Source organism: Phyllobates terribilis, unplaced genomic scaffold, assembly GCF_046119375.1.
Source record: "Phyllobates terribilis strain yellow unplaced genomic scaffold, ASM4611937v1 Scaffold_11__3_contigs__length_659146591, whole genome shotgun sequence".
Taxonomy (NCBI): Eukaryota; Metazoa; Chordata; class Amphibia; order Anura; family Dendrobatidae; genus Phyllobates; species Phyllobates terribilis.
The window spans coordinates 529,092,980-529,120,724 of NW_027362771.1; the positions used below are offsets into that span (position 1 = coordinate 529,092,980).

The window sequence follows — 27,745 nt, forward strand, 5'->3', positions numbered from 1 at the left end:
TTTCATCCTAGAGTACTGAAGGAGATAGCAGAGTATATTATTGAACCACTCTCCATAATCTTTGAAAATTCTTGGAGAACAGGAGATGTCCCAGACTACTGGAGAAGAGCGAATGTTGTCCTTATCTTCAAAAAGGGGAAAAAGGTGGACCCAGGGAACTATAGACCTGTGAGCCTTACTTCTATTCCAGGAAAGATCTTTGAACTAATTATTAAACAACATGTATGCAAGTACTTTTATGAGAATGAAGTGATTAACCAGAGCCAGCATGGATTTGTAACTAATAAGTCATGTCAGACTAACTTAATTTCAATCTATGACAGAATCCCTGACTGGGTGGATCAGGGAAATGCAATAGATATAGTGAATCTTGACTTAAGCAAAGCATTTGACAAAGTATCTCATACCATCCTTATTGAAAAAATTACCAACAATGGAATGGACAAGGCAACTGTTAGGTGGATTCATAATTGGCTTAGTGATCAAACCCAAAGAGTGGTCATAAATGGTTGCACATCCAGTTGGAAAAATATCTCAAGTGGGGTACCACAAGGCTCTGTTCTGGGCCATGTGTCGTTCAACATCTTAATCATTGATTTAGATGAAGGAATTGAGAGTAAACTGATTACATTTGCTGATGACACAAAGCTGGGAGGGATAGCTAATACTAGAGAAGAGAGAGAGAGGATTCAGAAAAGATCTAAACAAACTGGAATTGTGGGCAGCAACTAACAGAAAGGTTTTAACACGGAGAAATGCAAAATCCTACATCTGGGCAAGAAAAATGAAAAAAACCTATACAGAATGGGAGGAATAGGGCTAAGCAACAGCACATGTGAAAAAGACTTGGGTACACTAATAGATCACAGACTGAACATGAGTCAACAGTGTGATGCAGCAGTAAAAAAGGCAAACACAATTCTGGGTTGCATTAACAGTAGCATACAGTCTAGATCACGTAAAGTAATTATCCCCCTCTACTCCTCTTTGGTCAGACCTCATCTGGAATACTGTGTGCAGTTCTGGGCACCACATCTTAAAAAAGACATGAAGAAACTGGAGCAAGTTCAGAGAAGAGCGACCAGAATGGAAACCGGTCTGCAAACAATGTCCTATGAGGAACGGTTAGAGGATTTGGGAATGTTTAGCTTGCAAAAGAGAAGACTGAGAGGAGACTTAATAGCTATCTACAAATATCTCAAAGGCTGTGACACTCTAGAAGGATCAGCTTTATTCTCATTTGCAGAAAGAAAGACTAGACACAATGGGATGAAACTGAATGGAAGAAGATACAGATTAGATATTCCTATCCTTGACTGTCCGTGTGAGTGTTATTGACTGTATGCCTTTCACTGATGGTCCTTATGAATGTAAGTGACCATAAAACATTTGCTAATTGTCAAAAGAGCAGTAACTTTTTATTTTAAGCTCTGGTAGCAAAAGGTTAAGTCCTAATTGACCTTGGCTTTCCAATAGATGAACTCAAGGGTATGTGCACACGATCAGGAATTGCTTGCAATGCGTTTTTGGTGCCAAATCCGTGCTTATTTGCCGCAGCAAAGGCGTACCGTGTGCACATACACTTAAGAAGACAATTCCTGAGCTAGACCAGATTTGTCTGCAATGGATATGACACATTTCTATAAGAAGTCCACCCTGGTAAAAGACCAGTGCAGTGTCCATAGTAAAATAAGACTAGTAGTTTGCTCCCTTTGTTTTTATCTTAGGTTTTGTCTGTTTAGTGGCCAATGTGAACATGCGCCTACATGTTTCATGCATACCAACTTATATTCCAGTTCTTCTCTTTAGGTTTTCCTCTCTGTGCAAATAAGGGTGTGGCCTCCCTTTTCTTTGAGCTGGACATTGTGGGTATATAGCTTCCCATGGCTCGGCGTCCATTAGTCGGGGTCTCAGTCCTGCTCAGCCCTTATTCATATTTATGTCATTTGACATATGGTAAGGTTTTAATACTAGAGGTTAGGACCATCCTGGATAGGGTCACCTTGACATGGTGGGGTGGCTAGAACTAACTAAGTACTCTATGTTATTTTCATGCATTATTGCTATTTATTTACTGACGGGTATTTGATCACTTTGTTTTTATTTAAGGTTTTGTCTGTTTAGTGGTTTAGTGAATAGCATGTGTAGCATGATGGGTCCAATTTATTATTTATATCATTCTAGTTTTAATACTTTTACTGTAAGCTTGATTAAATATTTTCTCATCAATCACATTGATTACACAGCTGTTTTCTTTCCTCCAGGATCACAGCATTTTTGCTGCTTCCGTTGGTTCCACAGTGGCACATGAGATGGGCCATAACTTGGGAATGCATCATGACTTAAATACCTGTACATGTGAAGCTTCAGTCTGTGTCATGAGTGCAGTCCTCAGGTAAAAGCATCAACTTCAATTCATCCTACACCTTATAGATGCTTCTGGATTAAAGACAATTGATTATATTCTAATTAATGTTTATTAAAATACAAATCATCTTCTCATTTTCTACAATTCTGGGGGGGGGGGGGTGGAGATTTATGATCCCCTTTTTGCCAGTTTTCTGGCATCAAAAACTTGTAAAATTTGTTCCAAGTAATATTTGGGTAATGTATGGCAGAAAGCTAAGGTACTTTATTACTGAAGGCTATGCAAGCTAATTGTTGACGTAGCTTTAAAGGGAATCTGTCAGCAGGTTTTGCTATGTAATCTCAGAGCAGCATGGTATAGGGGCAGAGACCCTGATTCCAGGCATGTGTCACTTACTAGGCTGTGTTTTGCTGTTTCAATAAAATCAGTGTTTGATCAGAAGGAGATTATCACAAGAGGACTATGTGTCTCATGCCTCTTGTCTAAACACTGATTGGCAGCTCTGTCAATATACAGTTTACACAGAACGCTGCCATTCAGTGGTGTGGGCGGGGTTATACAGAGCTCAGCATTCCGAGCTCTGCTAGATCTGTAGCAGAGAAAACTGTAATTGTATCACAACTGCTACATCTAGTAAATTAAAGGGAATCTGTCACCAGGTTTTTGCTTTCTCATCTCAGAGCAGAAAAATGTAGGGAAAGAGACCCTGATTGCAACAATGTACCACTTCATTTACTGGCTTCAGCAGTTATAGGAAAATCAGAGCTTTTAGATGTAGCAGAGCTCAAAAGCTGACCACCCAAACCACAGCAGCTTTCTGTGTACATTGTCAATTGAAAGTAAGCTGCTTATGAGAGGAGGGGACATGGTCGGACCAGAGCTCCCATGAACTGTAGTCCAGGCAGTGATAATATCCAGGTTATAAAACTTTCATTGTATTGAAAAAACATCACACAGCCTAATAAGTGACACATTGCTGAAATCTGTGTCATAGAATCATAGAATGGTAGAGTTGGAGGGGACCTCCTGGGTCATCTGGTCCAACCCCCTGCTCAATGCAGGATTCACTAAACCATCTCAGACAGATATCTGTCCAGCCTCTGTTTGAAGAAGTCCATTGAAGGAGAACTCACCACCTCTCGTGGCCGCCTGTTCCACTCATTGATCACCCTCACTGTCAAAAAGTTTTTTCTAATATCTTATATGTGTCTCCTCCCATTCATGCTGTCCTTAGTTTAAATAGCAAAAACCTGCTGACAGATTCCTTTCACCCCTTTATGACGTGGGGCGTATTAGTACGCCCCACTTCATAACCCCCTGTTTAGCACGGGGTCCGGCGCTGAGCCCGCGCTAAACCAGGCACATTTCAGCTGATCTATACCGCTGACATGTGCCCGCAACAGGCGTGGGTGGAATCGCGATCCACCCGCGGCTGTTAACCAGTTAAATGCCGCTGTCAATCTCTGACAGCCACATTTAACATCGCCGCGCCAGAAGCGCGTCACTGGCTCCGCCCATCGGTGACCCCGTCACATGATCGCGGGTCACTCATAGGTTGGCATGACAACCTGGGGTCTGCAGCAGACCACTGTGGTTGTCATGGCCAGATTGCTATGAGCGCCGCCCAGTTGTGGGCGCTCATAGCAACTGAGCAAATCTGCTGTATACAGGCGATCTGCTCATCGCCTGTATGCAGCAGAGCCGATCAGGCAAGTGCTGCTTCTAGTTTCCTATGAAGACTATTGAAGCATAAAAAAAAAAAAAAAAATGTTTTTAAAGATATTGAAAAAATATAAAAGTTTAAATCACCCCCCTTTCGCCCCATTTAAAATAAAACAATAAAAAAAAAAAACACATACACATATTTGGTATCGCCGCATCGCCAGATCTATCAATATAAAAAGATAATTAATCCGATCGGTAAACGGCGTAACGAGAAAAAAATTTGAAACGCCAGAATTACGGTTTTTTGGTCACCGCAAAATTGCAATAAAATCAAAACATCGGATCTACCCAAAAATGGTATCAATAATAACTTCAGCTCAGCTCGCAAAAAATAAGCCCTCATCCGGCCCCAGATCCCGAAAAATGGAGACGCTACGGGTCTCGGAAAATGGCACCAGTTTTTTTTTTTTTTTTTTTTTTTAGCAAACTTTGGAGGTTTTTTTTACCACTTAAATAAAAAAGAAACTATACATGTTTCGTGTCTACGAACGTAAAGACCTGTAGAATAATAATGGTAGGTCAGTTTTAGCATTCAGTGAACATGGTAAAAAAAGCAAAAAAACAACTGTGGAATTGCACCTTTTTTGCAGTTTCACCGCACTTGGAATTTTGTTCCCGTTTTCCAGTACACGATATGGTAAAACCAGTGATGTCGTTCAAAAGTACAACTTGTCCCGCAAAAAAATAAGCCCTCACATGGCCATATTGACCAAAAAATAAAAAAGTTATGGCTCTGGGAACAAGGGGAGAAAAAAACGAAAACGCAAAAACGGAAAATGGCCCGGGGGTATAGGGGTTAAAGTGATACATTTATGGAATCAGGGTGTCTGCACCTACATCAAGCTGCTGTCAGATTACATAGCGAAAATCTGCTGACTAATTCGCTTTCATTTTCTGGCCTGCAGGCAGCTGAAAAGATAAGACTGAGTTATTAAGAGGGGTGCTCCTCTTAACAAATTTTGCTCACCTTTCTCCAGTGGGCTATAGGTTCAAGACTATGAAACACCATTCTTAATAAGCCAACCAATTTGCATAATAAAGGCAGCAATGGATATAAAACTCAGTCACATGTGACACTGTTGTAGTAGTGGTGAAGGAGATAATCTTCCCCCTGACACTAAAAGGGTTAAAAACCTATTCCCAAAGTTAGAACCCTCTGGGGCTGCAGTTTGGTCTGTGACAGCCGGCAGAGTAGAGGGAGGGGGTACTAAGTGCTAGTGTCTAGTGTGGGAAGTGAGCACAGTCAGAAGTGTGCAGTACTTCAGAGAGCTGACAGGCTATATAGTGGCTGCTAGGGTACATGTGGGCCTAGTATCACTCACAGTGGATCGCCAAAGAATCCTTCCACAAGATTCCCCTTAGCTGGCCTAAGAACCTCAAGAAAGTCGTCGGGGGCCTGGGGGCACATACTGCCTGCAAAGCTGCAGAAGAAGTTAGGACTCAAGTACTCAGAGGTGGAGAGAAATGGGATCCAGATATACTGTGATTGGTGAGAAAGAGTCTCTAGGTCTAGAGAAGAAAGCAACACAGATGCTTGACCTAGATTGAGAGCTAGGACTGAAGTACCTTTGGGAAAGAAGACAACCAGTTGGTCCTTATCCTTTATACCTGCCTATAAATACTGTAAAAACTGCCAGTTACCAAGTAAAGTTCTGGTTGTTTTTATGAACTTTGTCTTCTCTGAATTGATTACTGCCCTGGTTCCAGAAGACGAACCCCTGGAGTCAGAAGAGGCCGGCTGGCCGGAAGTAAGTGGGAGACACCACATACACAGCTGCACACTAGAGGGAGGACACACTTTGTCTGTAGGGTGTCAAAGCGAGCAGGGGCTACAGCTCACCAACGTCTACCTTACACTGTCATGGATCGCATACATTACAATTGACATTGGGCCCCCAGAGTTGTTGATGAGGGTCAATATTGATTGTGATCCCTTTAAAGTTTTTCTGTTTTTCTATGGGGCCAATGTACTGTACTTTCTACAAATGCTAATGGTTGTTTTTCTTCATTAGTAAACCCATTAGGCGTGCCCCGTGTGTTCCCAGCCTGAAGATTTGGGTGTAACACCATTGTCTGCAGATCTTGTGCAGTCACAATCAGTCACCCATATAATCCAATGTGTTTATCATTCCAGTTATAAACCTCCGCTCGCGTTCACCAGCTGCAGCAAAGCAGACATGAGGACCTTCATCTATAATTTCTTTCCAGACTGCTTGTTAAATATGCCTCAGACCTCACAACTGCTGACTCCCCCTGTGTGTGGTAATAAATTCATTGAAGATGGGGAGCAGTGTGACTGTGGTGAACCCCTGGTAAGGACCACTGTAGTATCAGCTGCTATGTATGATGTTTGTTGAGTGCACTGTTTACGCAAGCATAAAAATGACCACCTATCTCATCAGTAGAAATGAGCGAATAAATTGGCAAGACCTATGCATGTGTCACACCGCAACAATGACATCATGCCAGACCTGCAAATCCAAAAAGCTGCCTAAGATTCTGGAAGGTAGGAGATGGTTCACGGGGCTTAAAGACTACTGATGTGGCTGTTGGACTAGGGTCTTGCGAATTTATTCGCTCATCAATCAGTGTTCATTAAACTTGTGTAAAGGAAGGGTCGTTTGAAGGGGTTATTGGGTCTTCAGATAAAAGTCTTTTGTCACTCTGTGACTTCAGACTTCTGAATCGTGACAGTGTGCTGTGTGAACGCTATCAGGATTCACCGATTTTTGCCTGTGAGAGTGGGTGGTCACATTCCGACTAGACTTTCATGGCTTCTCTCAATACAAGTGAATTAAGAGAAGCCAAGCATGTCTAGTTGATGTGTGACCGCATGTATGCAAATTGCATACTTGTGGTCACGTGACTGCCTGTTTTCACTGACAATACCAGTGGAATCCTTACAGCGTATGCACTGCACACTCTCAGGATCCAGAAGTCTGCAGTCGCATAGAGTGACTGCAGACTTCTGAAGACTGGATGACCCCTTTAAGACCTTAATACACATTATATAAAAGTCTGTCAAACAACCAATTGCTAATTGGAATTTCAATGCCTGATCCTTTTGTTTTCAGAGAAGATTAGCCATTGGCAAAAGTTTTTGGCAATGGCTTTCTCCTCTTTTCACCTTGAAGACAAATGAATGTATATGGAAGAGTCTAAATAGAGAACTGTCCACTGAACCAATGTTTGCCTGACAACTTTCTAACACGTATGGCTAGCTTTAGACGTATTTCACACAGTTTTGATAAAGCATTGTTTTAAAAATGTCATGTAGTTCACCACTGCTTATAAGCATTTTCTCCTTTTTTGTGGTAGTTTTTGTTCACTTGTTCCTTTTTAATGCTTTGTTTTCCTCTAAGAATATATTGTTATAGGAAAATGCTTGAAAAAAGGGAATACTCCTTAGTAGCATGGGTATACAATCTGCCAATAGGAGGCTTGACACTAGGTGAAAAAGAGTGTTGGCTTTGCCTACTGAGCCATTCCCTCTCCTAGGACACTAGACAGTTCAGTTTTAGCCTAGTATCTATTGAAGACAAATAAGAAGAAGATTTATTGGGGTGTCAGCATAATTGTCCAAAATGCCCAATGTTTCCTTCTCATATGGACCTTGATCATGGCATTGAATTAACAGGTAATAGTATATATTAGTTAGATGCACCATCAAGAAGTGATATATGGTCATTATGACTCGCCCCCTGGGCCGTGGGGTACCCGGAACCGAGCTTCAGTACGATGCTGGGGGGTAGTAGTGGCAACCCGATCCCGTGGCTCAGGGTGGTCAGACCAAATGCTGTGGCAGTCTATTTATAGATTTGTGAATGTCCGACTACGCCACCCGTGGATTGCGGTCAGAGATGACCGCCGCTGCGAGGCAGACCGCTGAGGCTGGTGTTGGGGTGCAACACAGGGGTAGGATAACTCCCCACGGAAAGAGTGTAGCCTCAGGGCAGTATAGGTGGATGCTGGGGGTGATGGTGCAGGCGCAGCAGAAATCACACAGAGTCCAATGATGCAGTCCAGGGTCTTTTACTCACAGTTGTTATCCAAGTCACTTCTGTCAGCAAGGACCGCCTGAGCCGCACTGCGTCCACCAGGTGAGGAGCTCGGTCAACCCCCAGACAATTCAGGAGTATGGCACAGGACCCCCTTCTGTCCTTTCTCTGGCCTCTCGTGCCCCACCAGTGTCCTGACTTCTGTCCGGCTACTCCGGACTGTGTCGGGTAAACGTTGACCATCACTTCCCGCTATCCTATATGGTGCCTTCCTAGCAGGTTTAGCGGGGGGGGGGGGGTCGCACCAATAAATGGTCACAACCTCTGGTTCTTGGCTGAGGGTAGATTCGCCTCCACCAACTTAGGGATCCGGTACCTTTCCACAGCCTGACCCTTCCACCCGGTATAATGGGGTATGCAACAGTTGCTGACCGTTCTGCACTCTTAGGGTCCCTTCTGCCTTCTTGTTTCTGGAGCCCTTCCACTCCTCTGTCTCTTCTCCTTCCTTCCTTCTCCTTCTCCTCTTCTCCTCTCTGGCCCCGGCCTTCTCTCTAGGCCTGCCTCGTGGAGCCAAGCTCAGCCTGAGCCGCTGCTCCCTGTCGGCTCTCTCTCCCTTCTGCTTTGACTGAACTACTTTGCGCTCACTTAAGATGGCTCCCCTCTCTTTTTATCTGCTTCTCTGTGTCTGAGCTCAGGTGACCTGCACCCAATGAGCTCCTTCCTGTGCTCCAGAAACCAACCCCTTTCTGCTCCTACACCACTGGGTTCTCTTCCCCCCTCCCCACTCCAGTCAGGGACATGGTCAGTTGTGCCCGCAGCTGGGAGCACCGTCAAGCTGTCCCCCGGAAATGGGGTGTGTGTGTGTGTGCAGCTAACTGAGCCCTGGTCCACACTCCATCCTTACCTGGGAGTGAAATATCACACCTCTGGATGAGGTGCAATACCCCTGTAGCAACCGAGCCCTCGGGGCGCTACAATTACATAATATACCACGTGCAGAATTATTAGGCAAATGCCTATTTTGATCACTTTGATACTTTTTATACATGTTGTCCTACTCCAAGCTGCATAGGATTGAGAGCCAACTACCAATTAAGTAAATCTGGTGATGTGCATCTCTGTAATGAGGAGGGGTGTTGTCTAATTACATCAACACCCTATATAAGGTGTGCTTAATTATTAGGCAACTTCCTTTCCTTTGGCAAAATGGGTCAGAAGAGAGATTTGACGGGCTCTGAAAAGTCCAAAATTGTGAGATGTCTTGCAGAGGGATGCAGCAGTCTTGACATTTCCAAACTTTTGAAGCGTGATCACCGAACAATCAAGCGTTTCATGGCAAATAGCCAACAGGGTCGCAAGAAGCGTGTTGGCTAAAAAAGGCGCAAAATAACTGCCCATGAATTGAGGAAAATCAAGCATGAAGCTGCCAAGATGCCATTCACCACCAGTTTTGCCATATATCAGAGCTGCAACGTTACTGGAGTATCAAAAAGCACAAGGTGTGCGATACTCAGGAACATGGCCAAGGTAAGGAAGGCTAAAAAACTACCGCCTTTGAACAAGAAACATAAGATAAACTTCAAGAATGGGCCAAGAAATATCTTATGACTGATTTTTCAAAGGTTGTATGGACTGATGAAATGAGGGTGACTCTTGATGGGCCAGATGGATGGGCCAGAGGCTGGACCAATAAAGTGCAGAGAGCTCCACTCTGACTCAGACGCCAGCAAGGTGGAGGTGGGGTACTGGTATGGGCTGGTATCATCAAAGATGAACTTGTGGGACCTTTTCGGGTTGAGGATGGAGTGAAGCTCAACTCCCAGACCTACTGCCAGTTTCTGGAAGACAACTTCTTCAAGCAGTGGTACAGGAAGAAGTCAGTATCGTTCAAGAAAAACATGATTTTCATGCAGGACAATGCTCCATCACATGCATCCAACTACTCCACAGCGTGGCTGGCCAGTAAAGGTCTAAAATAAGAAAAAATAATGACATAGCCCCCTTGTTCACCTGATCTGAACCCCATAGAGAACCTGTGGTCCATCATAAAATGTGAGATCTACAGGGAGGGAAAACAGTACACCTCTCGGAACAGTGTCTGGGAGGCTGTGGTGGCTGCTGCACGCAATGTTGATTGAAAACAGATCAAGCAACTGCAGAATCTATGGATGGAAGGCTGTTGAGTGTCATCATAAAGAAAGGTGGCTATACTGATCACTAATTTTTTTGGTTTTTGTTTTTGCATGTCAGAAATGTTTATTTCTAAATTTTGTGGACTGATATTGGTTTACCTGGTGAAAATAAACAAGTGAGATGGGATTATATTCGTTTTTTATTAAGTTGCCTAATAATTCTGCACAGTAATAGTTACCTGCACAAACAGATATTCTCCTAAAATAGCCAAATCTAAAAAAAAAACCACTCCAACTTCCAAAAATATTAAGGTTGGATATTTATGAGTCTTTTGGGTTGATTGAGAACATAGTTGTTGATCAATAATAAAAATAATCCTCTAAAATACAACTTGCCTAATAATTCTGCACACAGTGTAGAAGAGTAAAAAACAGAAAGAATGGCTGTCAAATAAGTGAAACAAGAAATCTGACAACAGGCCACAAAAACAAAGGTATGCAACAATAATCAAAGATTTCTGCTGTATGATGGTATATAGCATATGAAATCTATCATATCTAGTATCTTTAATATTACTGGCGGTTAAGTAGAGATAACAGAAACAAAGCCCATAACATAGCAAAAAGTATTGATATGTATAGACCAAATCAACACTATTAGTAAGCTGTAAGAACATATACTGTATTACGCCAAATAGTATATATGTAGATAGCTAGAGTTTTTTAGCTATCTACATAAATACTCCATAACATTATGTACTGTATATGCATATCAATACTTTGTGCAACAATATTGGCCCTGTTTCTATTATCGAGTAATTGGGACATCCATTTTGGGAAACATCTCCACTTTTGCCTACTCTTGCCAATTTTGATGGAGATCCTAAGGTTTGCCGAGGCTTTGGGAACTAAGGCACCATGCATTTTGAACTTTTTCCCTAACAACTTTTTTGTGACCAATTGAAAGTGACATATATTTTTTCGTTATTATCTAGAGATGCATTGTCTTGGGCATCATGTGAACAAGATGATCCTATGGTGTATTGTCTACCATCTTACCTCACCACCTTCTGTAGAGTCTTTGATAAACAAGGTCATGTTCAGTCAGCTGCTGACTCCATACTTTGTCTTAAACAGATGACCAACTACTTAGAAGGTATGCCTCCTTGTTCTGAGCCCTGACTGCTGAAATGGCCTGGCAATATTCTATGCCGGCCTATGTGGTCAGATCAAAGGCGTATTTTCTGGTATGGATTAGTCGTCTTCTCTTGATGATCTAATTTCTTTTTCCAACCAAGTAGACTTATGTTTTAAGGAGGGGTAAAGGGAGAAAGCTCAAGATTAGCATTCCTTCTTCGGAATCTACTTCTCAGAGGGAACCCATTGCAAATTGGCCGGAAAAAAATTGTTGTCGGACAGAAGATCCCATTGCCTTACTGGAGGACTTTGTCTATAATTTGGTGATAGGGGTAGTTCTCGCATAGACTATTGCAAGGCAAAAGCCAAACAGAGAAACTTCAGAAACTAGGCAAAGGAGGGATCACCTTGGGGTTGACATTATTCTCCATTAAGCATAAATTTGATGTGCCTATGGCTATTTTCTCTCCAGATCCCCTAATTTTCTTTATTGATTCCAGAGCTGCACAGAATTTTGTTACCCTCTCTCTAGCCAGAAGGCTGAACGCCACTAAAGCAGATGTCCGCGAATGGCTCCGCAATTCCTGGTGTTCATATTAAATTCTGGACTGAGAAGGTGACTTTTCAGATTATAGCATTACACATTGAGGACATTTCTTTTTTGGTTTTGCCACTTTCTGATGCCTCGGTGATTTTGGGACTTCCACAGCTAAGGCTACATACTCCAGTTATTGGTTAGTCATTCTACCAGATCGCCCAGTGGGGATCATCTTGCTTCCAATATTGCTTTAAAACCCTACCTCATCCACCTTCTTTGAAACTCTGCTCTGCTTCTATTACCACCAACTTGCCTGCCTCAAAGATGTTTTCTTCTAAGCAAAAGGTCAAGATGCTACCTCCACAATTGACAGAATACCCAGAGAGATAGAGAATAAACTATCTCTCCCTGAGACGGAGGTGATGTCTGCTTACATTATAGAGAATCTGGAATGGGGGTTCTTATGAAAATCTACTTCTCTGGCCAGTGCATGCTTCTTTGTAAAAAAGAAAGATGGATCTCTGAGACTATGCATAGACTATCGTGGTCTGAAAAAAATCACTTTTAAAGACCGTTCTCCATTACCCCTCATCTCAAAGCTGTTAGACCTGTGTGGAGCCTACAATCTAATCCACAATAAATGGAAGACAGCATTCAACACCCGTGATGGTCATTATGACGATATGAATATCTCGTTATGCCTATTGATCTATGCATGCATGCACTGTGTTCCAGCATTTTGTTAATACATTTTGTCCTATGTTGTTATGTATTAGTCTGTAAGGATGACATCCTAATCTTCTCCAGAGACTTGGATTTACATTGTCTTCATGTCTACTTCATTTTGCAAAGACTATCAGAATATTTTTTTTTGCCAAGCTGAAATATTGTCTCTTTCAGGGTTGTGAATTACTTTTTTTGGACACACCATCTCATCTGGAAGTGTGTATATAGACCCAGAGAGAATTTCCGTTATTTTGGATTTACTACAATCCGCTGGTCTCAAAGCTCAAAAATTATTACTGTTAGTTCATGAACAATTACTCTCAAGTTGTAGCTCCTCACTCAGAAGGTTGCTAATGGAATTGATCAGATTTTGTTGTTCTACCCTTCAAGTAACTTGAATCTTTTTCTACTCCTCCTGTTCTACACCACCCTGATGTGTAAGGGTCTTTTTCCTTGAATTAGATGCCTCTTCTTTGGTGTAGGAGCAGTCAGGAAAAAACACAGGGTTGATGCTCTATCCAGGCGCTTTGATCCATATGATGCCTCTAAAAATGTTTTTTTTTTTATTATTATTTTGGGCCCATTCTCTTGTTGTTCAACCAGGTGTGAAACAAAATGCTAAACTCCTTTCCTGTGTTTACTGGTGGCCCAAATGGAAACAAGACATCAAAGAATTTTTGGCATCTTATCCTCAGTCATGCGCAGTTCCCACTATCACTATCACTATCAAGTGGTTCTTGGTCCTCTTCCACCTCTAGCTATACCACAAGAGACCTGGGCTGTGATTTCTATGGATATTGTTACAGATGTTCCTGAGATTCAAGGGTTCACTATCATCTTGGTCATAGTAGTAGATAGTTTCATCAAGATCTCAAGGGCTTTGTCTTTCTCTGCCAATTGCACCGAGTCAACTTCTGTATGTGAACAGTATCTCTCAGGACATTCATAACTGCTGGACTGACGTGCAATCCAATTTGGCTAGAGTTGCAGCTAAAGCAAAGAAGAGTGCTGGCAGACACCATTAACCTGTTCCCAATATCTTTCCTGGTAATAAGGTTTGGCTTTCCACAAAAAAATAGCCGTTTATAGACTAATTGCAATAAGCTGATGCAGGATGACACTGTATCCAGCCCTTTGGCTTTCTCCATCCTCGAATCCCTCCTATCAAACATTGTTACCATCATTTGCAAACATTGCAGTGAGTTGCAGGTTGTATTGCAGCTAAGTAAAAGCAACTGAAATAGTAAGTGAACAAACTTGCGAGTGGTTTGTTTTAAGTGTGGTGTAGCTTAAGTTTGACTTGAAATTCAGTGCCTTTGGATTCAAGAAATTTAGAAGGGAATAACATATATTAATTCACTGTTTATATTTACTTGTTTTTATTTGTGTCTTCTGCAATCCCCATTAGGAAAACAATTTCCATTTTTTATAGGGCCATCCAGTATACATTTTGTCGCATGTATGCAATCCTTGAACAGCCATTTGAGGGTGCATTCTGCTGTGCGAGATGTGTGCACGTTGTACATTCAGAAGCCCAGGTACTTGATCTAAATGAGCAGCTGTCAACACTAAGATCCATTTACAATTTGGAAACGAGTTTGCTACTCACAAAACAGACACTCACTGAGGAAGATGTGGAAGATGGTAGTATGTAGCTGCAGAACAAGGAGGCACCTAGCTGGGTGACAGAAGGCAGGGTAGAGGGAAGAGTTTTAGGGAGGCTAGTCCTGATATGGCACACCCCACCAAGTTTACTAAGTTGGCAGATGTGGGGTGTATCAGTACAAGGGTAGCACTGCTGCAACAAGACATATCCTCTGCAAGCCAGAGGAGTGTCTGCTCTAGTAAGGAGTAAAATAGGAGTGCAGGACAAGTCAGACAGGTGCTGGTAGTGTGGGATTCCATTATTATAGGAACAGAAATGGTGATTTTTATAAAAACAGGGATCGCTGAACCGTGTGTTGTTTTCCTGGCATTCGAGTTTGGCACGTCACTGATCAAATTGACAGATTACTGGGAGGTGCTGGTGAAAAACCAGCAGTCATGGTGCACATTGGTCCCAATGACAAAGTTAGAGGGAGGTGGGAGATCCTTAAAAATTATTCCAGAAAATTAGGCTAAAAGCTTAACCCCTTAAGGACCCTGGGATTTTCCGTTTTTGCATTTTCGTTTTTTGCTACCCTTGTTCCCAGAACCATAGCATTTATATTTTTTGGTCAATATGGCTGTGTGAGGGCTTATTTTTTGTGGGACGAGTTGTACTTTTGAACGACATTACTGGTTTTACCATATCGTGTACGGGAAAACGGGAAAAAAATTCCAAGTGCGGTGAAATTGCAAAAAAAAGTGCAATATCACAGATGTTTTTCTTTAAATTTTTTTACCACGTTCACTGAATGCTAAAACTGACCTGCCATTCTTATTCTCCAGGTCATTACGAGTTCGTAGATACCAAACATCTATAGGTTCTTTTTTATTTAAGTGGTGAAAAAAAAAATCCAAAGTTTGCAAAAAACAAATGGCGCCATTTTCCAAGACCCATAGCATCTCCATTTTTCGGCTTATTTTTTGCACGCCAAGCTGAAGTTGTTATTGATACTATTTTAGGGTAGATCCAATGTTTTGATCGCCCGTTATTGCATTTCATTGCAATGTTGTGGCGACCGAAAAATGTAATTCTGGCGTTTAGAATTTTTTTCTCGTTATGCCGTTTACCGATCGTATTAATTATTATTTTATAGATAGGTAGATCGGGCGATTCTGAACGCATCGATACCAAATATGTGTATGTGGGGTTTTTTAAATTTTTTTTTATTTTGAATGGGGCGAAAAGGGGGTGATTTAAACGTTTATATATTTTTAATTTTTTTAATATTTTTAAAAACATTTTTTTTCACACTTTTTTGCTTGCTTCTATAGTCTCCATAGGAGACTAGAAGCAGCAACTGTCCGATCGCCTCTGCTACATAGAGGTGATGAGCAGATCACCTCTTTGTAGCAGAAATGCTCCTGTGCTATCAGCGCCGACCACTAGGTGGCACTCATAGCGATCAGTACATGACAACCACTAGGGTCTGCTGCACACCCAGGGTTGTCATGCCCACCCATCAGTGACCCGCGATCACGTGACGGGGTCACCGATGGGTGGGGTAAGTGACGCGCTTCTGGCACGGTGCTGTTAAATGCCCCTGTCAGAGATTGACAGCGGCATTTAACATGTTAACAGCAGCAGGTGGATTGCGATTCCACCCGCGGCTGTTGCGGGCACATGTCAGCTGTAATAATCAGCTGACATGTGCCCGGTTCAGTGTGGGCTCAGCGCCGGAGCCCGCTCTGAACAGGGGGTGACAGCCTGGTGCGTACTATTACGCCCCAGGCTGTAAAGGGGTTAAAGCAAGGACCTCAAAGGTAGTATTCTCTGAAATAGTACAAGCATTATGTGCCACACCAGAGAAGAAAAAGGAGATTAGGGAGGTGAATAAGTGGCTCAGGAATTGATGTAGAAAGGGGGGCTTTAGCTTCCTGGAGAACTGTGCCGACTTCTCTGTTGGCTACAGGTTCTATGGTAGGGATAGGCTGCACATCAATGGTGCAGCTGTGCTGGGGGAAAGAATGGCGAGAAGGTTGGAGGGGACTGGGGGAGGTCAATTAATGTATAGGGTTTAAACAGGGGACTGGGGGAAGGCAATTAATGTATAGGAGGGGAATTAGGTGAAGGTAGTGAAGGTTAGTTGAAAGTGGGGCTGGAATTGGGGAAAAGATTAGAACAGTCAATTCAGAGAGGAGGAATAGAGATAGAGAAAAATACAGTACAGACCAAAAGTTTGGACACACCTTCTCATTTAAAGATTTTTCTGTATTTCCATGACTATGAAAATTGTACATTCACACTGAAGGCATCAAAACTATGAATTAACACATGTGGAATTATATACTTAACAAAAAAGTGTGAAACAACTGAAAATATGTCTTATATTCTAGGTTCTTCAAAGTAGCCACCTTTTGCTTTGATGACTGCTTTGCACACTCTTGGCATTCTCTTGATGAGCTTCAAGAGGTAGTCACCGGAAATGGTCTTCCAACAATCTTGAAGGAGTTCCCAGAGATGCTTAGCACTTGTTGGCCCTTTTGCCTTCACTCTGCGGTCCAGCTCACCCCAAACCATCTCCATTGGGTTCAGGTCTGGTGACTGTGGAGGCCAGGTCATCTGGCGTAGCACCCCATCACTCTCCTTCTTGGTCAAATAGCCCTTACACAGCCTGGAGGTGTGTTTGGGGTCATTGTCTTATTGAAAAATAAATGATGGTCCAACTAAACGCAAACCGGATGGAATAGTGTGACACCCCAGGGGTCTGGTTGCCACAGTGATAGAGATATTATGTCTGAGAGCAGGTGGGAGGTCCTTTGGTCAGGGATCCTGTGCATGCCACACCTCCTGCCCAGTCTTGGGAGGGGAAGAACTTCCCCTGTATAAACCCGGGGCTGAGGCAGGGTGAGTCAGACAAGGAGAGTGGAGAAGAGAAGCAGCATAGGAAACAGCAGAGTTACAAGGAGTCAGGGGCTGGCAGCTACAGAGCTCGCCCTGACTAAGAAGATTCTTTACCGGACCCGGAGTCCGAGGCTGTGGGGACTAACTCCTACCCAGCAGCAGAATCCGTCGGGCAGGGGATTTCAGGTCCTCTGGCCCAGAAGCCCGAAGGCACGGTCACACGCGTGGGACCAGCACCGCCATCGTGGAGCGGAAGCCATTAGAAGGCCCCGAGTCACCGGCCATACGGGTGAGCACCACACGGTACACTCAGGGACGTGGGCTACTTACATCAGCTTCTAGCAAGGTAGCCAGAAGAGTACAGTCAGTTTGGGAGGCCTACAACTACGCCTGGCCAGGGGAGATCCCATCTGCTCAAAGACTGACCAGGCCCCGTTTGCTAGCAAGTACTCCGGGAGGGTCTGTCGTTGTTACCAGTAAAGACCCTGAACTACACCGTACCGTCTCTGAGTGGTTCCTGCTACCCCCATCATCCACGTCGGCTGCCCTGAGGCCATACCCCTCCCGTTGGGGGTTATACTATCACGCTGCACAATCCTACCACCGGCCTCAGCGGTCTGCCCTGCAGCAGCAGCTTCCTGGCTGCACTCAACGGGTGGCGTAGTCATCAACTATTTACTACTAATAGACTGCCGTCTAGTTTGACTCCCTGGGCACGGACCGGGTCACCGCCACGAGATTACAACCCTCCACGGATCCGGCTCCGGGTAAGCTCCCGCGTGCGCACCGCAGCGCGACACAGGCCCAGGGGCGCGTCAACTTTGGCGTAGTCGGCAGGATTTCGTGCCCGCAACCACCGGGTACTGCGTGCCTGAAAAGCAAAGACTGTTCAAACTTACCAGTGGTGAAGGTTTCCCGCCATCCGGCGCCATCTTCGACCTTCTTCCCGCCATCCGTGGAGTTTTCCCGCCATTGGACGCCATCTTGAGGACGCCGCGCGGGAAGAAGAGGGGCGTGGACTCCGAAAGCGCGCGAGAACTGAAGCCCCGCCTCACGTCCGGACGTTGCGTAAGGTCCTGGAAGGAGCCCAGCAGACGCCGACGTCACAGGAGCGCGACGGAAGGTCCTCAACCCTGACGATCCACTGCGGAGCCGCGGCCTACGGAAGAGGATCATCGCAAGGTAGGCCACGGTCCACTAGGGGGGAGGAAGATGTCGGATACGGAGGAGAGCTTCACTGCCTCAACCCCCGCCAGCGCTACCGCTGCTGCAGTTATGCCCTTCACCATGCCCTATATCCCGGGAGCAGCTTGGCTACCCCAGTACTCAGGGGAGTCACATACCCTGCATGACTTTAGAGAAAAGCTGGATAGCCTCTTCCAGGTGTACCCCCTCACAGAAGAGCAAAAAGTGAGCATCCTGGTGGCCCAACTAACCGGGGCAGCCAAAAGGGAAGTAAAATCCTGGCCACCTGGGAGGAAGACTGTCGCAGGGATACTAACCCGGCTGAAGGACACCTTTGATACCCGCACCTCAGCCGAGATTAAGCTTAGATTCTACGGGTGCAAGCAGCGAGCGCATGAGAGTATAAGGGACTATGCACTAAACCTACAAGAGGCCCTGAGGGCCATAAAGCAGACCGACCCTGATGGGGTGGGAAACGAGGACAGGCTGTTGACTGAACAATTTATAGAGGGTTTATATTGCAATGCCCACCGAACCCAGTTGCGGGCAATGGCCTTACAGGATCCCCATCTGGACTTTGCACAGTTCAAGGACAGAGCCATCCGGGTGCTCCGAGAACCGGCACCAGGTGGCGTTGTGACCCACAGACGCCCCACTACCACTTACTACCAGGAGGCGGCGCCCTTGTCAGCAGGGCCTGTGGGAGCTGATGCGCAGGCTTTGGACAATGACCCGGCTCCAGACCTACACCATCAGGTCCAAGAGCTAGCTAAGAGCGTTGCTGCGCTAACCCGAACTGTGCAGTCTTTACAGGTTTCCACCCCAGGGAAGATCCAGCTGGCATCCGGACCGGAGGACATCCCGTGGCGTCGACCAAGGAGGACCCCACCGGCCAGAGGAAGATCCAGTGACCAATACAGTGAGGACGGACGACCCATCTGCCGCCGCTGCAATCAACCCGGACATATGGCAAGGTACTGTTCTTTAAACGGGCACAACCTGGGGTAGAGGGCCAACCCCCAGGAAAAAGATCACCAGGCCCATCGAACTGGCGCGACAGATATGTGGGAGGACGTCCAGTCTTGCCTGTGGTACTGGATGGCATTCCCATGAGTGCCCTACTGGACACCGGGTCACAGGTCACCACCATCCCGTACGTGCTCTTCAAGCAGTACTGGAATGACTCGGATATTACCCGCTACCCCGACGACGACTTGAGTATCATCGCCAGCAATGGTCAGCCCGTGCCACAGATCGGATTTAAAGAGGTGACCATCAAAATTGGTAGAGTCAAACTGGCCGCACAGGGACTGATCATTGTAGATATCGATAAACATGAGAGTCACCCAAAAATAACTCTAGGAACTAATGTAATTGAAAATTGTCTTGCAGAGGTGATTTTCCTTTTACAGCAGGTTGCCAAGAATGCCAGCTCCGGCGAGCAGCGGGTGCTCCAGAAAGAGATCCGGGCACTGATGCAACGGCAACAAGTGGAACTCTCCGGCGGTGAGATTGGTAGCGTAAGAATGTGTGACCCTTTTCCTATTGCCATGCCCCCAAAAAGTGAAATGATGATTTGGTGCCGGGCAGCTATTGGTCTGAGAGGTAGAGATTACCAGGCAATGGTAGAACCAGTTTACTCAGACAGTAGGCCCACCATTTTGACAGCACGGGGGGTGGTCAATGTACGCCATGGGAGGGTGCCCATTCGCATAATAAATATCGGGGAGAGGGAAGTGTACCTGCCCCGGTATGCCACGCTAGCCAAATTATATACCACTAATCAAAGTTCTATACAATCTGTGGAACCCTTGCCTCCATCTCACCCGGAGGAAGGTAACGGCTCTAAGAAAGACATGGAGGACTGGTGTCAGCAACTACATTTGGGTACTGACTCCACTCCCTCACATCAGAAACAAGGAGTCTATCGGGTGGTTCAAGAGTATGAGAGAGTGTTTAGTAAACACCCGTTAGACTTCGGGCGAGTCAAGGGGGTAGAACATCGCATCCCCACGGGAGATCATCCTCCCATAAAAGAGAGGTATCGACCCATACCCCCTGCACATTACCAACACGCCAAGGGGATGCTTAGAGATATGAAGGAGGCTGGGGTAATCCGGGATAGTTGTAGCCCCTGGGCAGCCCCATTAGTTTTAGTCAAAAAGAAAGACAACACCATGAGGATGTGTGTAGATTACCGGAAAATCAACCGTATCACACACAAGGATGCGTACCCCTTACCAAGGATAGAGGAGTCATTGGCTGCTTTAAGATCTGCTAACTTCTTCTCTACCTTGGATCTCACTAGCGGGTACTGGCAGGTTCCTGTAGCAGAGGCGGACCGGGAGAAGACCGCATTCACCACCCCGATGGGACTTAGCGAGTTCACCTGCATGCCGTTCGGACTCTGCAACGCACCAGGAACCTTCCAACGCCTAATGGAGTGTTGTCTGGGCCACAGAAACTTCGAGACGGTCCTGTTGTACCTGGACGATGTCATCGTATATTCCAAGACGTATGAGGACCACCTGAAACACCTGGCGGAAGTGTTCGAGGCTCTGGCGAGTTACGGCCTAAAGGTGAAACCCTCCAAGTGTCACCTCCTGAAACCAAAGGTGCAGTACCTGGGACACGTGGTGAGCGCTGACGGAGTGGCTCCCGACCCCGATAAGATCACCGCAATTAAGGGATGGCCAAGCCCCTCCAGCGTAAAAGAAGTGCGGCAGTTCCTCGGGTTGGTAGGCTACTACCGAAGGTTTATTCCCGGTTTCACCAAAAAGGCAGCACCTATGCAGGACCTCCTGATAGGCCAGTCCCGGAAGGCCAAGAACCAGAAGCCGCCCTTCAAATGGGAAGAGCTGGAAGAAGAGTCCTTCCGCCAGCTGAAGACGGCCCTCACGGGGGACGAAATCCTGGCGTACCCGGATTATAGCCAGCCCTTTATCCTCTACACCGACGCCAGTAACATCGGGCTAGGAGCCGTACTGTCCCAGATCCAGCAGGGGAAGGAACGAGTAATCGCCTACGCCAGCCGAAAACTGCGACCCACCGAAAGGAACCCCGAGAATTACAGCTCATTTAAGTTAGAGTTCCTGGCCGTAGTATGGGCAATCACTGAGCGCTTTAAGCATTACCTCGCTTCTTCCCGGTTCACCGTGTACACGGATAACAACCCGCTGACACACCTGGACACGGCAAGACTCGGTGCCCTGGAGCAGAGGTGGATGGCCCGTCTGTCCAACTACGAGTTCACAATTAAATACCGGGCAGGACGCTCCAATACCAACGCGGACGCCCTGTCCAGGATGCCCAACCTGCCGGACGGAGGAGAAGATCCGGAGGGACTGGAAGAAGTTGAACTCCCTGCGTTCCACCGTCATGGGACTATTCATTATTCCCACCGGGTAAGGAGTAAGCAGGCTCCTACGTTGAACCCCTTACCCCACTACAACTGGGCGGAAACGCAAGACAGCGACCCTGCCGTCCGACTGGTGAAGGAGATGCTGACTCGGCCGGAGGCTCGCCTTGAACCAGACGCTCCGGAGGAAGCCAAACAACTATGGGCAGAGAAGAGTCGACTGTTCCTTTACAAAGGGAAGTTGTGCCGCAGAATGGTTAACTCCCGGACGCATGAATTACTCTGGCAAGTAGTGGTGCCACGAAGAGACGCAGCCATGGTGATGGAGGCATACCACGACGGAGCTGGACACTTTGGGTGGAAAAAGCTGGAGTTCCTGCTGCGCGAGCGGTTCCACTGGGTAGGCATGAGGGGAACCATCGAGAAGTGGTGCAGAGATTGTGGCCCGTGCAACCTGAGAAGGAAGGACCGAGCCAGCCAGAAGACTCCCCTGCAGTCCATCGTCACCCGGCAACCGTTGGAACTGGTAGCCTTGGATCATGTAAAACTGACCTCAAGCAGAAGTGGCTACGTCTACGCGTTAACCATCGTGGATCATTACTCCCGGTTCTTGGTTGTCGTCCCCGTCAAGGACTTAACGGCTCAAACAGCAGCTAGAGCCTTCCAGCAGCACTTCTGCCGTCCACACGGGTACCCGGACCAAGTGCTGACGGACCAGGGACCTGCCTTTGAAGCGGAGGTCTTTCAGGAATTCTGCAATCTGTATGGCTGCCGGAAGATAAGGACGACACCCTACCATCCGCAGACTAATGGACTTTGTGAAAAAATGAACCAGGTGGTAATGGATCTTCTAAAAACGTTGCCCCTGGAAGAACGCAGTCTGTGGCCTGAAAAGTTGCCCGATCTGGTGGACCTATACAACCACATCCCGGTAGGTTCCACCAACTGTACCCCGGCTTACCTAATGAGGGCAAGACCTGGTAAGTTACCTGTTGACCTGGAAATGGGAGTCCTGACCCCCGAGGACACTTCACCAGAAACAGACTGGGACACAGAGAGGCAGCAGCAGTACCGGAGAGTACAGGAGAGCGTGGAGCGAAGTCTCTGTCAGGCTAGGGAAAGACAAGAGAAAACTTACAACCAGTATGCTCCCGCTGTTCCCCTGGTACCCGGAGAGCAGGTCTTGAAGAGGAAGAGACGGCTCCACAAGTTGGACGACCAGTGGGAGAAGGACCCGTACACCGTACTGCCCTCAAGCCACGAGAACCCAAAGGTCTGTACCATCAGTAAAGACGGAGGGGAAACCACAGCCATTGTATCCCGGGACCACCTGAAGAAGTGTCCCGAACAACTGAGGAACCCTGAAGAGGAACAAGAAGACCATCGACCCGTGGAAGAAAGGGAAGATATGGTTAGTACCGTGCTCGGGGACTTTCCTCAGTCTTGGACTCAAGTCAATGGTGCAGTTGTGGTACCCGTACTCACCTTCCTCCAACCATCATCCCAAGAACCTACGGAGCAACGGGTAGAGCTGGAAGAACAGCCGGTCCAGGAGGCAGAAGACTCCACACAAGCAGAACAGGAGAATCAACCCTCTGCTTATAGTGAGCCTGCCGTACCCCTAGTGAGACAAAGAGCCGGTAGACAGCTGCCCAGTTTACCCTTGACAGCTCCTACACCCTGTAGTTCAGGGCCAGACAGTCAGCTCCGTAGGTCCACTCGGGCCACTAGAGGCCAGTTACCCGCAAGCTGGAGAATTTAAAGTGTATAAATTGTTTTATTTATGTTTTTCTGTGTCTTGTTGCTTGTGTATAATTTTGTGTTTCTAGTTATTTTTAGGAAACCTTGGTGGATTTACCGGGAATCCTTGTATATAGTTGGAGCGTAACCCAGGATGGACTAGAGACTGTTAAGGACTCGGGGTAGGACAGACCCCTACCTGGTTACGTCTCCCTGTGTTGGTGAAATGGACACCTTTGCTTTTCTTCAAAGACTGCATCCGGTTGCGGACACGCCGTAACCATCTTATGTGTTTTTCTTATAGTATTGTTATTGTTATACTTTGTTATGTTTTTCTAAATGTGTTTAGTCCCGGAGTACTAAATTTCACTAGGGGGGAATGTGACACCCCAGGGGTCTGGTTGCCACAGTGATAGAGATATTATGTCTGAGAGCAGGTGGGAGGTCCTTTGGTCAGGGATCCTGTGCATGCCACACCTCCTGCCCAGTCTTGGGAGGGGAAGAACTTCCCCTGTATAAACCCGGGGCTGAGGCAGGGTGAGTCAGACAAGGAGAGTGGAGAAGAGAAGCAGCATAGGAAACAGCAGAGTTACAAGGAGTCAGGGGCTGGCAGCTACAGAGCTCGCCCTGACTAAGAAGATTCTTTACCGGACCCGGAGTCCGAGGCTGTGGGGACTAACTCCTACCCAGCAGCAGAATCCGTCGGGCAGGGGATTTCAGGTCCTCTGGCCCAGAAGCCCGAAGGCACGGTCACACGCGTGGGACCAGCACCGCCATCGTGGAGCGGAAGCCATTAGAAGGCCCCGAGTCACCGGCCATACGGGTGAGCACCACACGGTACACTCAGGGACGTGGGCTACTTACATCAGCTTCTAGCAAGGTAGCCAGAAGAGTACAGTCAGTTTGGGAGGCCTACAACTACGCCTGGCCAGGGGAGATCCCATCTGCTCAAAGACTGACCAGGCCCCGTTTGCTAGCAAGTACTCCGGGAGGGTCTGTCGTTGTTACCAGTAAAGACCCTGAACTACACCGTACCGTCTCTGAGTGGTTCCTGCTACCCCCATCATCCACGTCGGCTGCCCTGAGGCCATACCCCTCCCGTTGGGGGTTATACTATCACGCTGCACAATCCTACCACCGGCCTCAGCGGTCTGCCCTGCAGCAGCAGCTTCCTGGCTGCACTCAACGGGTGGCGTAGTCATCAACTATTTACTACTAATAGACTGCCGTCTAGTTTGACTCCCTGGGCACGGACCGGGTCACCGCCACGAGATTACAACCCTCCACGGATCCGGCTCCGGGTAAGCTCCCGCGTGCGCACCGCAGCGCGACACAGGCCCAGGGGCGCGTCAATAGCATGCCGCTGCAAGATGCTGTGGTAGCCATGCTGGTTCAGTATGCCTTCAATTTTGAATAAATCCCCAACAGTGTCACCAGCAAAGCACCCCCACACCATCACACCTCCTCCTCCATGCTTCACGGTGGGAACCAGGCATGTAGAGTCCATCCGTTCACTTTTTCTGCGTCGCACAAAGACACGGTGGTTGGAACCAAAGATCTCAAATTTGAACTCATCAGACCAAAGCACAGATTTCCACTGGTCTAATGTCAATTCCTTGTGTTCTTTAGCCCAAACACGTCTCTTCTGCTTGTTGCCTGTCCTTAGCAGTGGTTTCCTAGCATCTATTTTACCATGAAGGCTTGCTGCACAAAGTCTCCTCTTAACAGTTGTTGAAGAGATGTGTCTGCTGCTAGAACTCTGTGTGGCATTGACCTGGTCTCTAATCTGAGCTGCTGTTCACCTACGATTTCTGAGGCTGGTGACTCGGATAAACTTATTCTCAGAAGCAGAGATGACTCTTGGTCTTCCTTTCCTGGGGTGGTCCTCATGTGAGCCAGTTTCTTTGTAGCGCTTGATGGTTTTTGCAACTGCACTTGGGGACACTTTCAAAGTTTTCCCAATTTTTCGGACTGACTGACCTTCATTTCTTAAAGTAATGATGGCCACTCGTTTTTCTTAATTTAGCTGCTTTTTTCTTGCCATAATACAAATTCTAACAGTCTATTCAGTAGGACTATCAGCTGTGTATCCACCTGACTTCTCCACAACACAACTGATGGTCCCAACCCCATTTATAAGGCAAGAAATCCCACTTATTAAACCTGACAGGGCACACCTGTGAAGTGAAAACCATTTCCGGTGGCTACCTCTTGAAGCTCATCAAGAGAATGCCAAGAGTGTGCAAAGCAGTCATCAAAGCAAAAGGTGGCTACTTTGAATAACCTAGAATATAAGACATATTTTCAGTTGTTTCACACTTTTGTTAAGTATATAATTCCACATGTGTTAATTCATAGTTTTGATGCCTTCAGTGTGAATGTACAATTTTCATAGTCATGAAAATACAGAAAAATCTTAAAATGAGAAGGTGTGTCTAAACTTTTGGTCTGTACTGTACATTTAGTGTATGTACAGTATATTAATGACAGCATCATCATCAACAAGTAGGAGGAATTAGAATTAATTTTGTTGGAAAAAAATTATATTGTGGGGATAACGGAGACTTGGCTGGGCGACAACTATGACCGGGATATTAATTTACAGGGCTATAGTCTATTCAGGAAAGACTGTATAAATAAGCGAGGGGGGTGGGATTGCTTATACGTAAAATCGTCCCTTATACCCATCCTTCATGATAATATAGTATATAGAGTCCCTCTGGGTGGAGATAAGGGGGGGAGAAATAATAATAAAATACTAATATGGGTTTGTTATAATGGAACCAGCAGAAAATATCCTCATAAAGCAAATAAATGAGACATCGAATCAGGGAGAAGTAACTATTATGGGGGACTTCAACTACCATCCTACTTCCTGTCCCTTGGGGACCAGAAACCTGCAGGTCCAGCAAAGGAGACAAGTTTTTGACAATAATGAAAGACAATTGCCGTATTTTGTGGACTATAAGATGCACCAGACCATAAGACACATCACAAATTTTGGGGTGGAAAATAGGAGAAACATTTTTTTAAATAAAGTGGTGGTGCGTCTTGCAGTCTGTTGTAACGGTAGCCTACGGGGGTGATATGTGTGGGCGGTGGTGGTTTCTTTTATGTCTATTGGTCCTTTTTCAGGGTTTTTGTCTATATTTTTACTGTAATGAGACAAACCTTGTCAGGACTAAGAGCGTGTCAGCTTGAAAAACGTAGACCTGGTGTCTCCCCCCCTCTCCGCCCTCCTTTTTTTCAATATGATTTTATTTTTCCACCGATTTTAATCAGTCTAATAAATGTGCTGTAATTATATTTACAACTTTTTTTGCGGCTGCTGGAATTACCATTTTTTCTCGTATGGATTTATGGGGAATCGGTCCTGTTAGACTAATCTGATCAGCTTGTATGAGGAGGTAAGTTCCAGACTGGACCAGGATAAGGTAGTGGATGTCCTCTAAAGTGCATACCTGATTGGCTCTAGGACGTGCAGGAGCAAGGAAATGTGTGACCACACGTGTGTAACTAAACGTAAAAAAAGGGGGAAGAAATCCAGCTCCTAAAATTCCAAAGTTTATTCCTTGACAATAAAAACGATGAATCAAGACATGATCAGAGCAACGCGTTTTAGACACTCGAGGCGTTCTTTATCTGAGCTCAGATAAAGAACGCCTGCGAGCTTTTGAAACGTGTACTAGCCAAGTCTACCATTCCTGACCATTCCTGCCTCCTGTCCCTTGGGGGTCAGCTGCTATCCACCCAAGGTCTGTCCTGGTGTAGCATTTGGTTCCGCTCCCACTCGTCTCTCCTTTGATTGTGGTATCATCAGCCGCCATGCATCCTGGGTCGGACTTGGGGTGGTACGTAGTCACGCCCCTCCAGGCTTTCATAGGATCACAGCATAGTCGTTCCACTCAGTCCATTACAGTTTGCACAGGCCATGGAATCCGTTGGCTCTCAGGCTTCCTCCATCTCTGACCTGTACCAGGAGGTCTCTCACCAGAAGTACCAATCAGACAAGATCCTATCCAGCCTGCGGACGCTAAACACCTGTCTGATCACGCTGACTACTCCGGCCGAATCCACATCTACTCAAGTGGCTACAATTTCGAATGTGCCTCAACAGTCTGCAAGTTATGCACCTGGCTTCTGACCCCGTCTGTCTGCTCTTCCACACTATGGCGGGGATCCTGCTCTATGTCAGGGATTCATTAACTAGTGCATGCTACACTTCGAACTTTTGTTTCAGATCATGCGAAAGTGGCCTCTTGTGAGGCTCTGGTGTGGCTCAATTCCCTATGGGAGAGAGGGGATCCTCTTGTGTGGAACCTCCAATCTTTTCTGGAAGCCTTCCTGAA

At 46.1% G+C, this 27,745-nt stretch overlaps 1 protein-coding gene across 1 annotated transcript in view; it reads left to right on the plus strand.

The window, feature by feature from the left end:
• Positions 1–27,745, plus strand: part of LOC141167323 (zinc metalloproteinase-disintegrin-like berythractivase) — a 139,450-nt gene that overhangs the window by 52,742 nt on the left and 58,963 nt on the right. The window contains exons 11-12 of the mRNA XM_073654746.1: positions 2,265–2,395; positions 6,228–6,405. Of these exons, the coding sequence (XP_073510847.1) occupies positions 2,265–2,395; positions 6,228–6,405 (309 nt within the window). The remainder of the gene's footprint in view (positions 1–2,264; positions 2,396–6,227; positions 6,406–27,745) is intronic.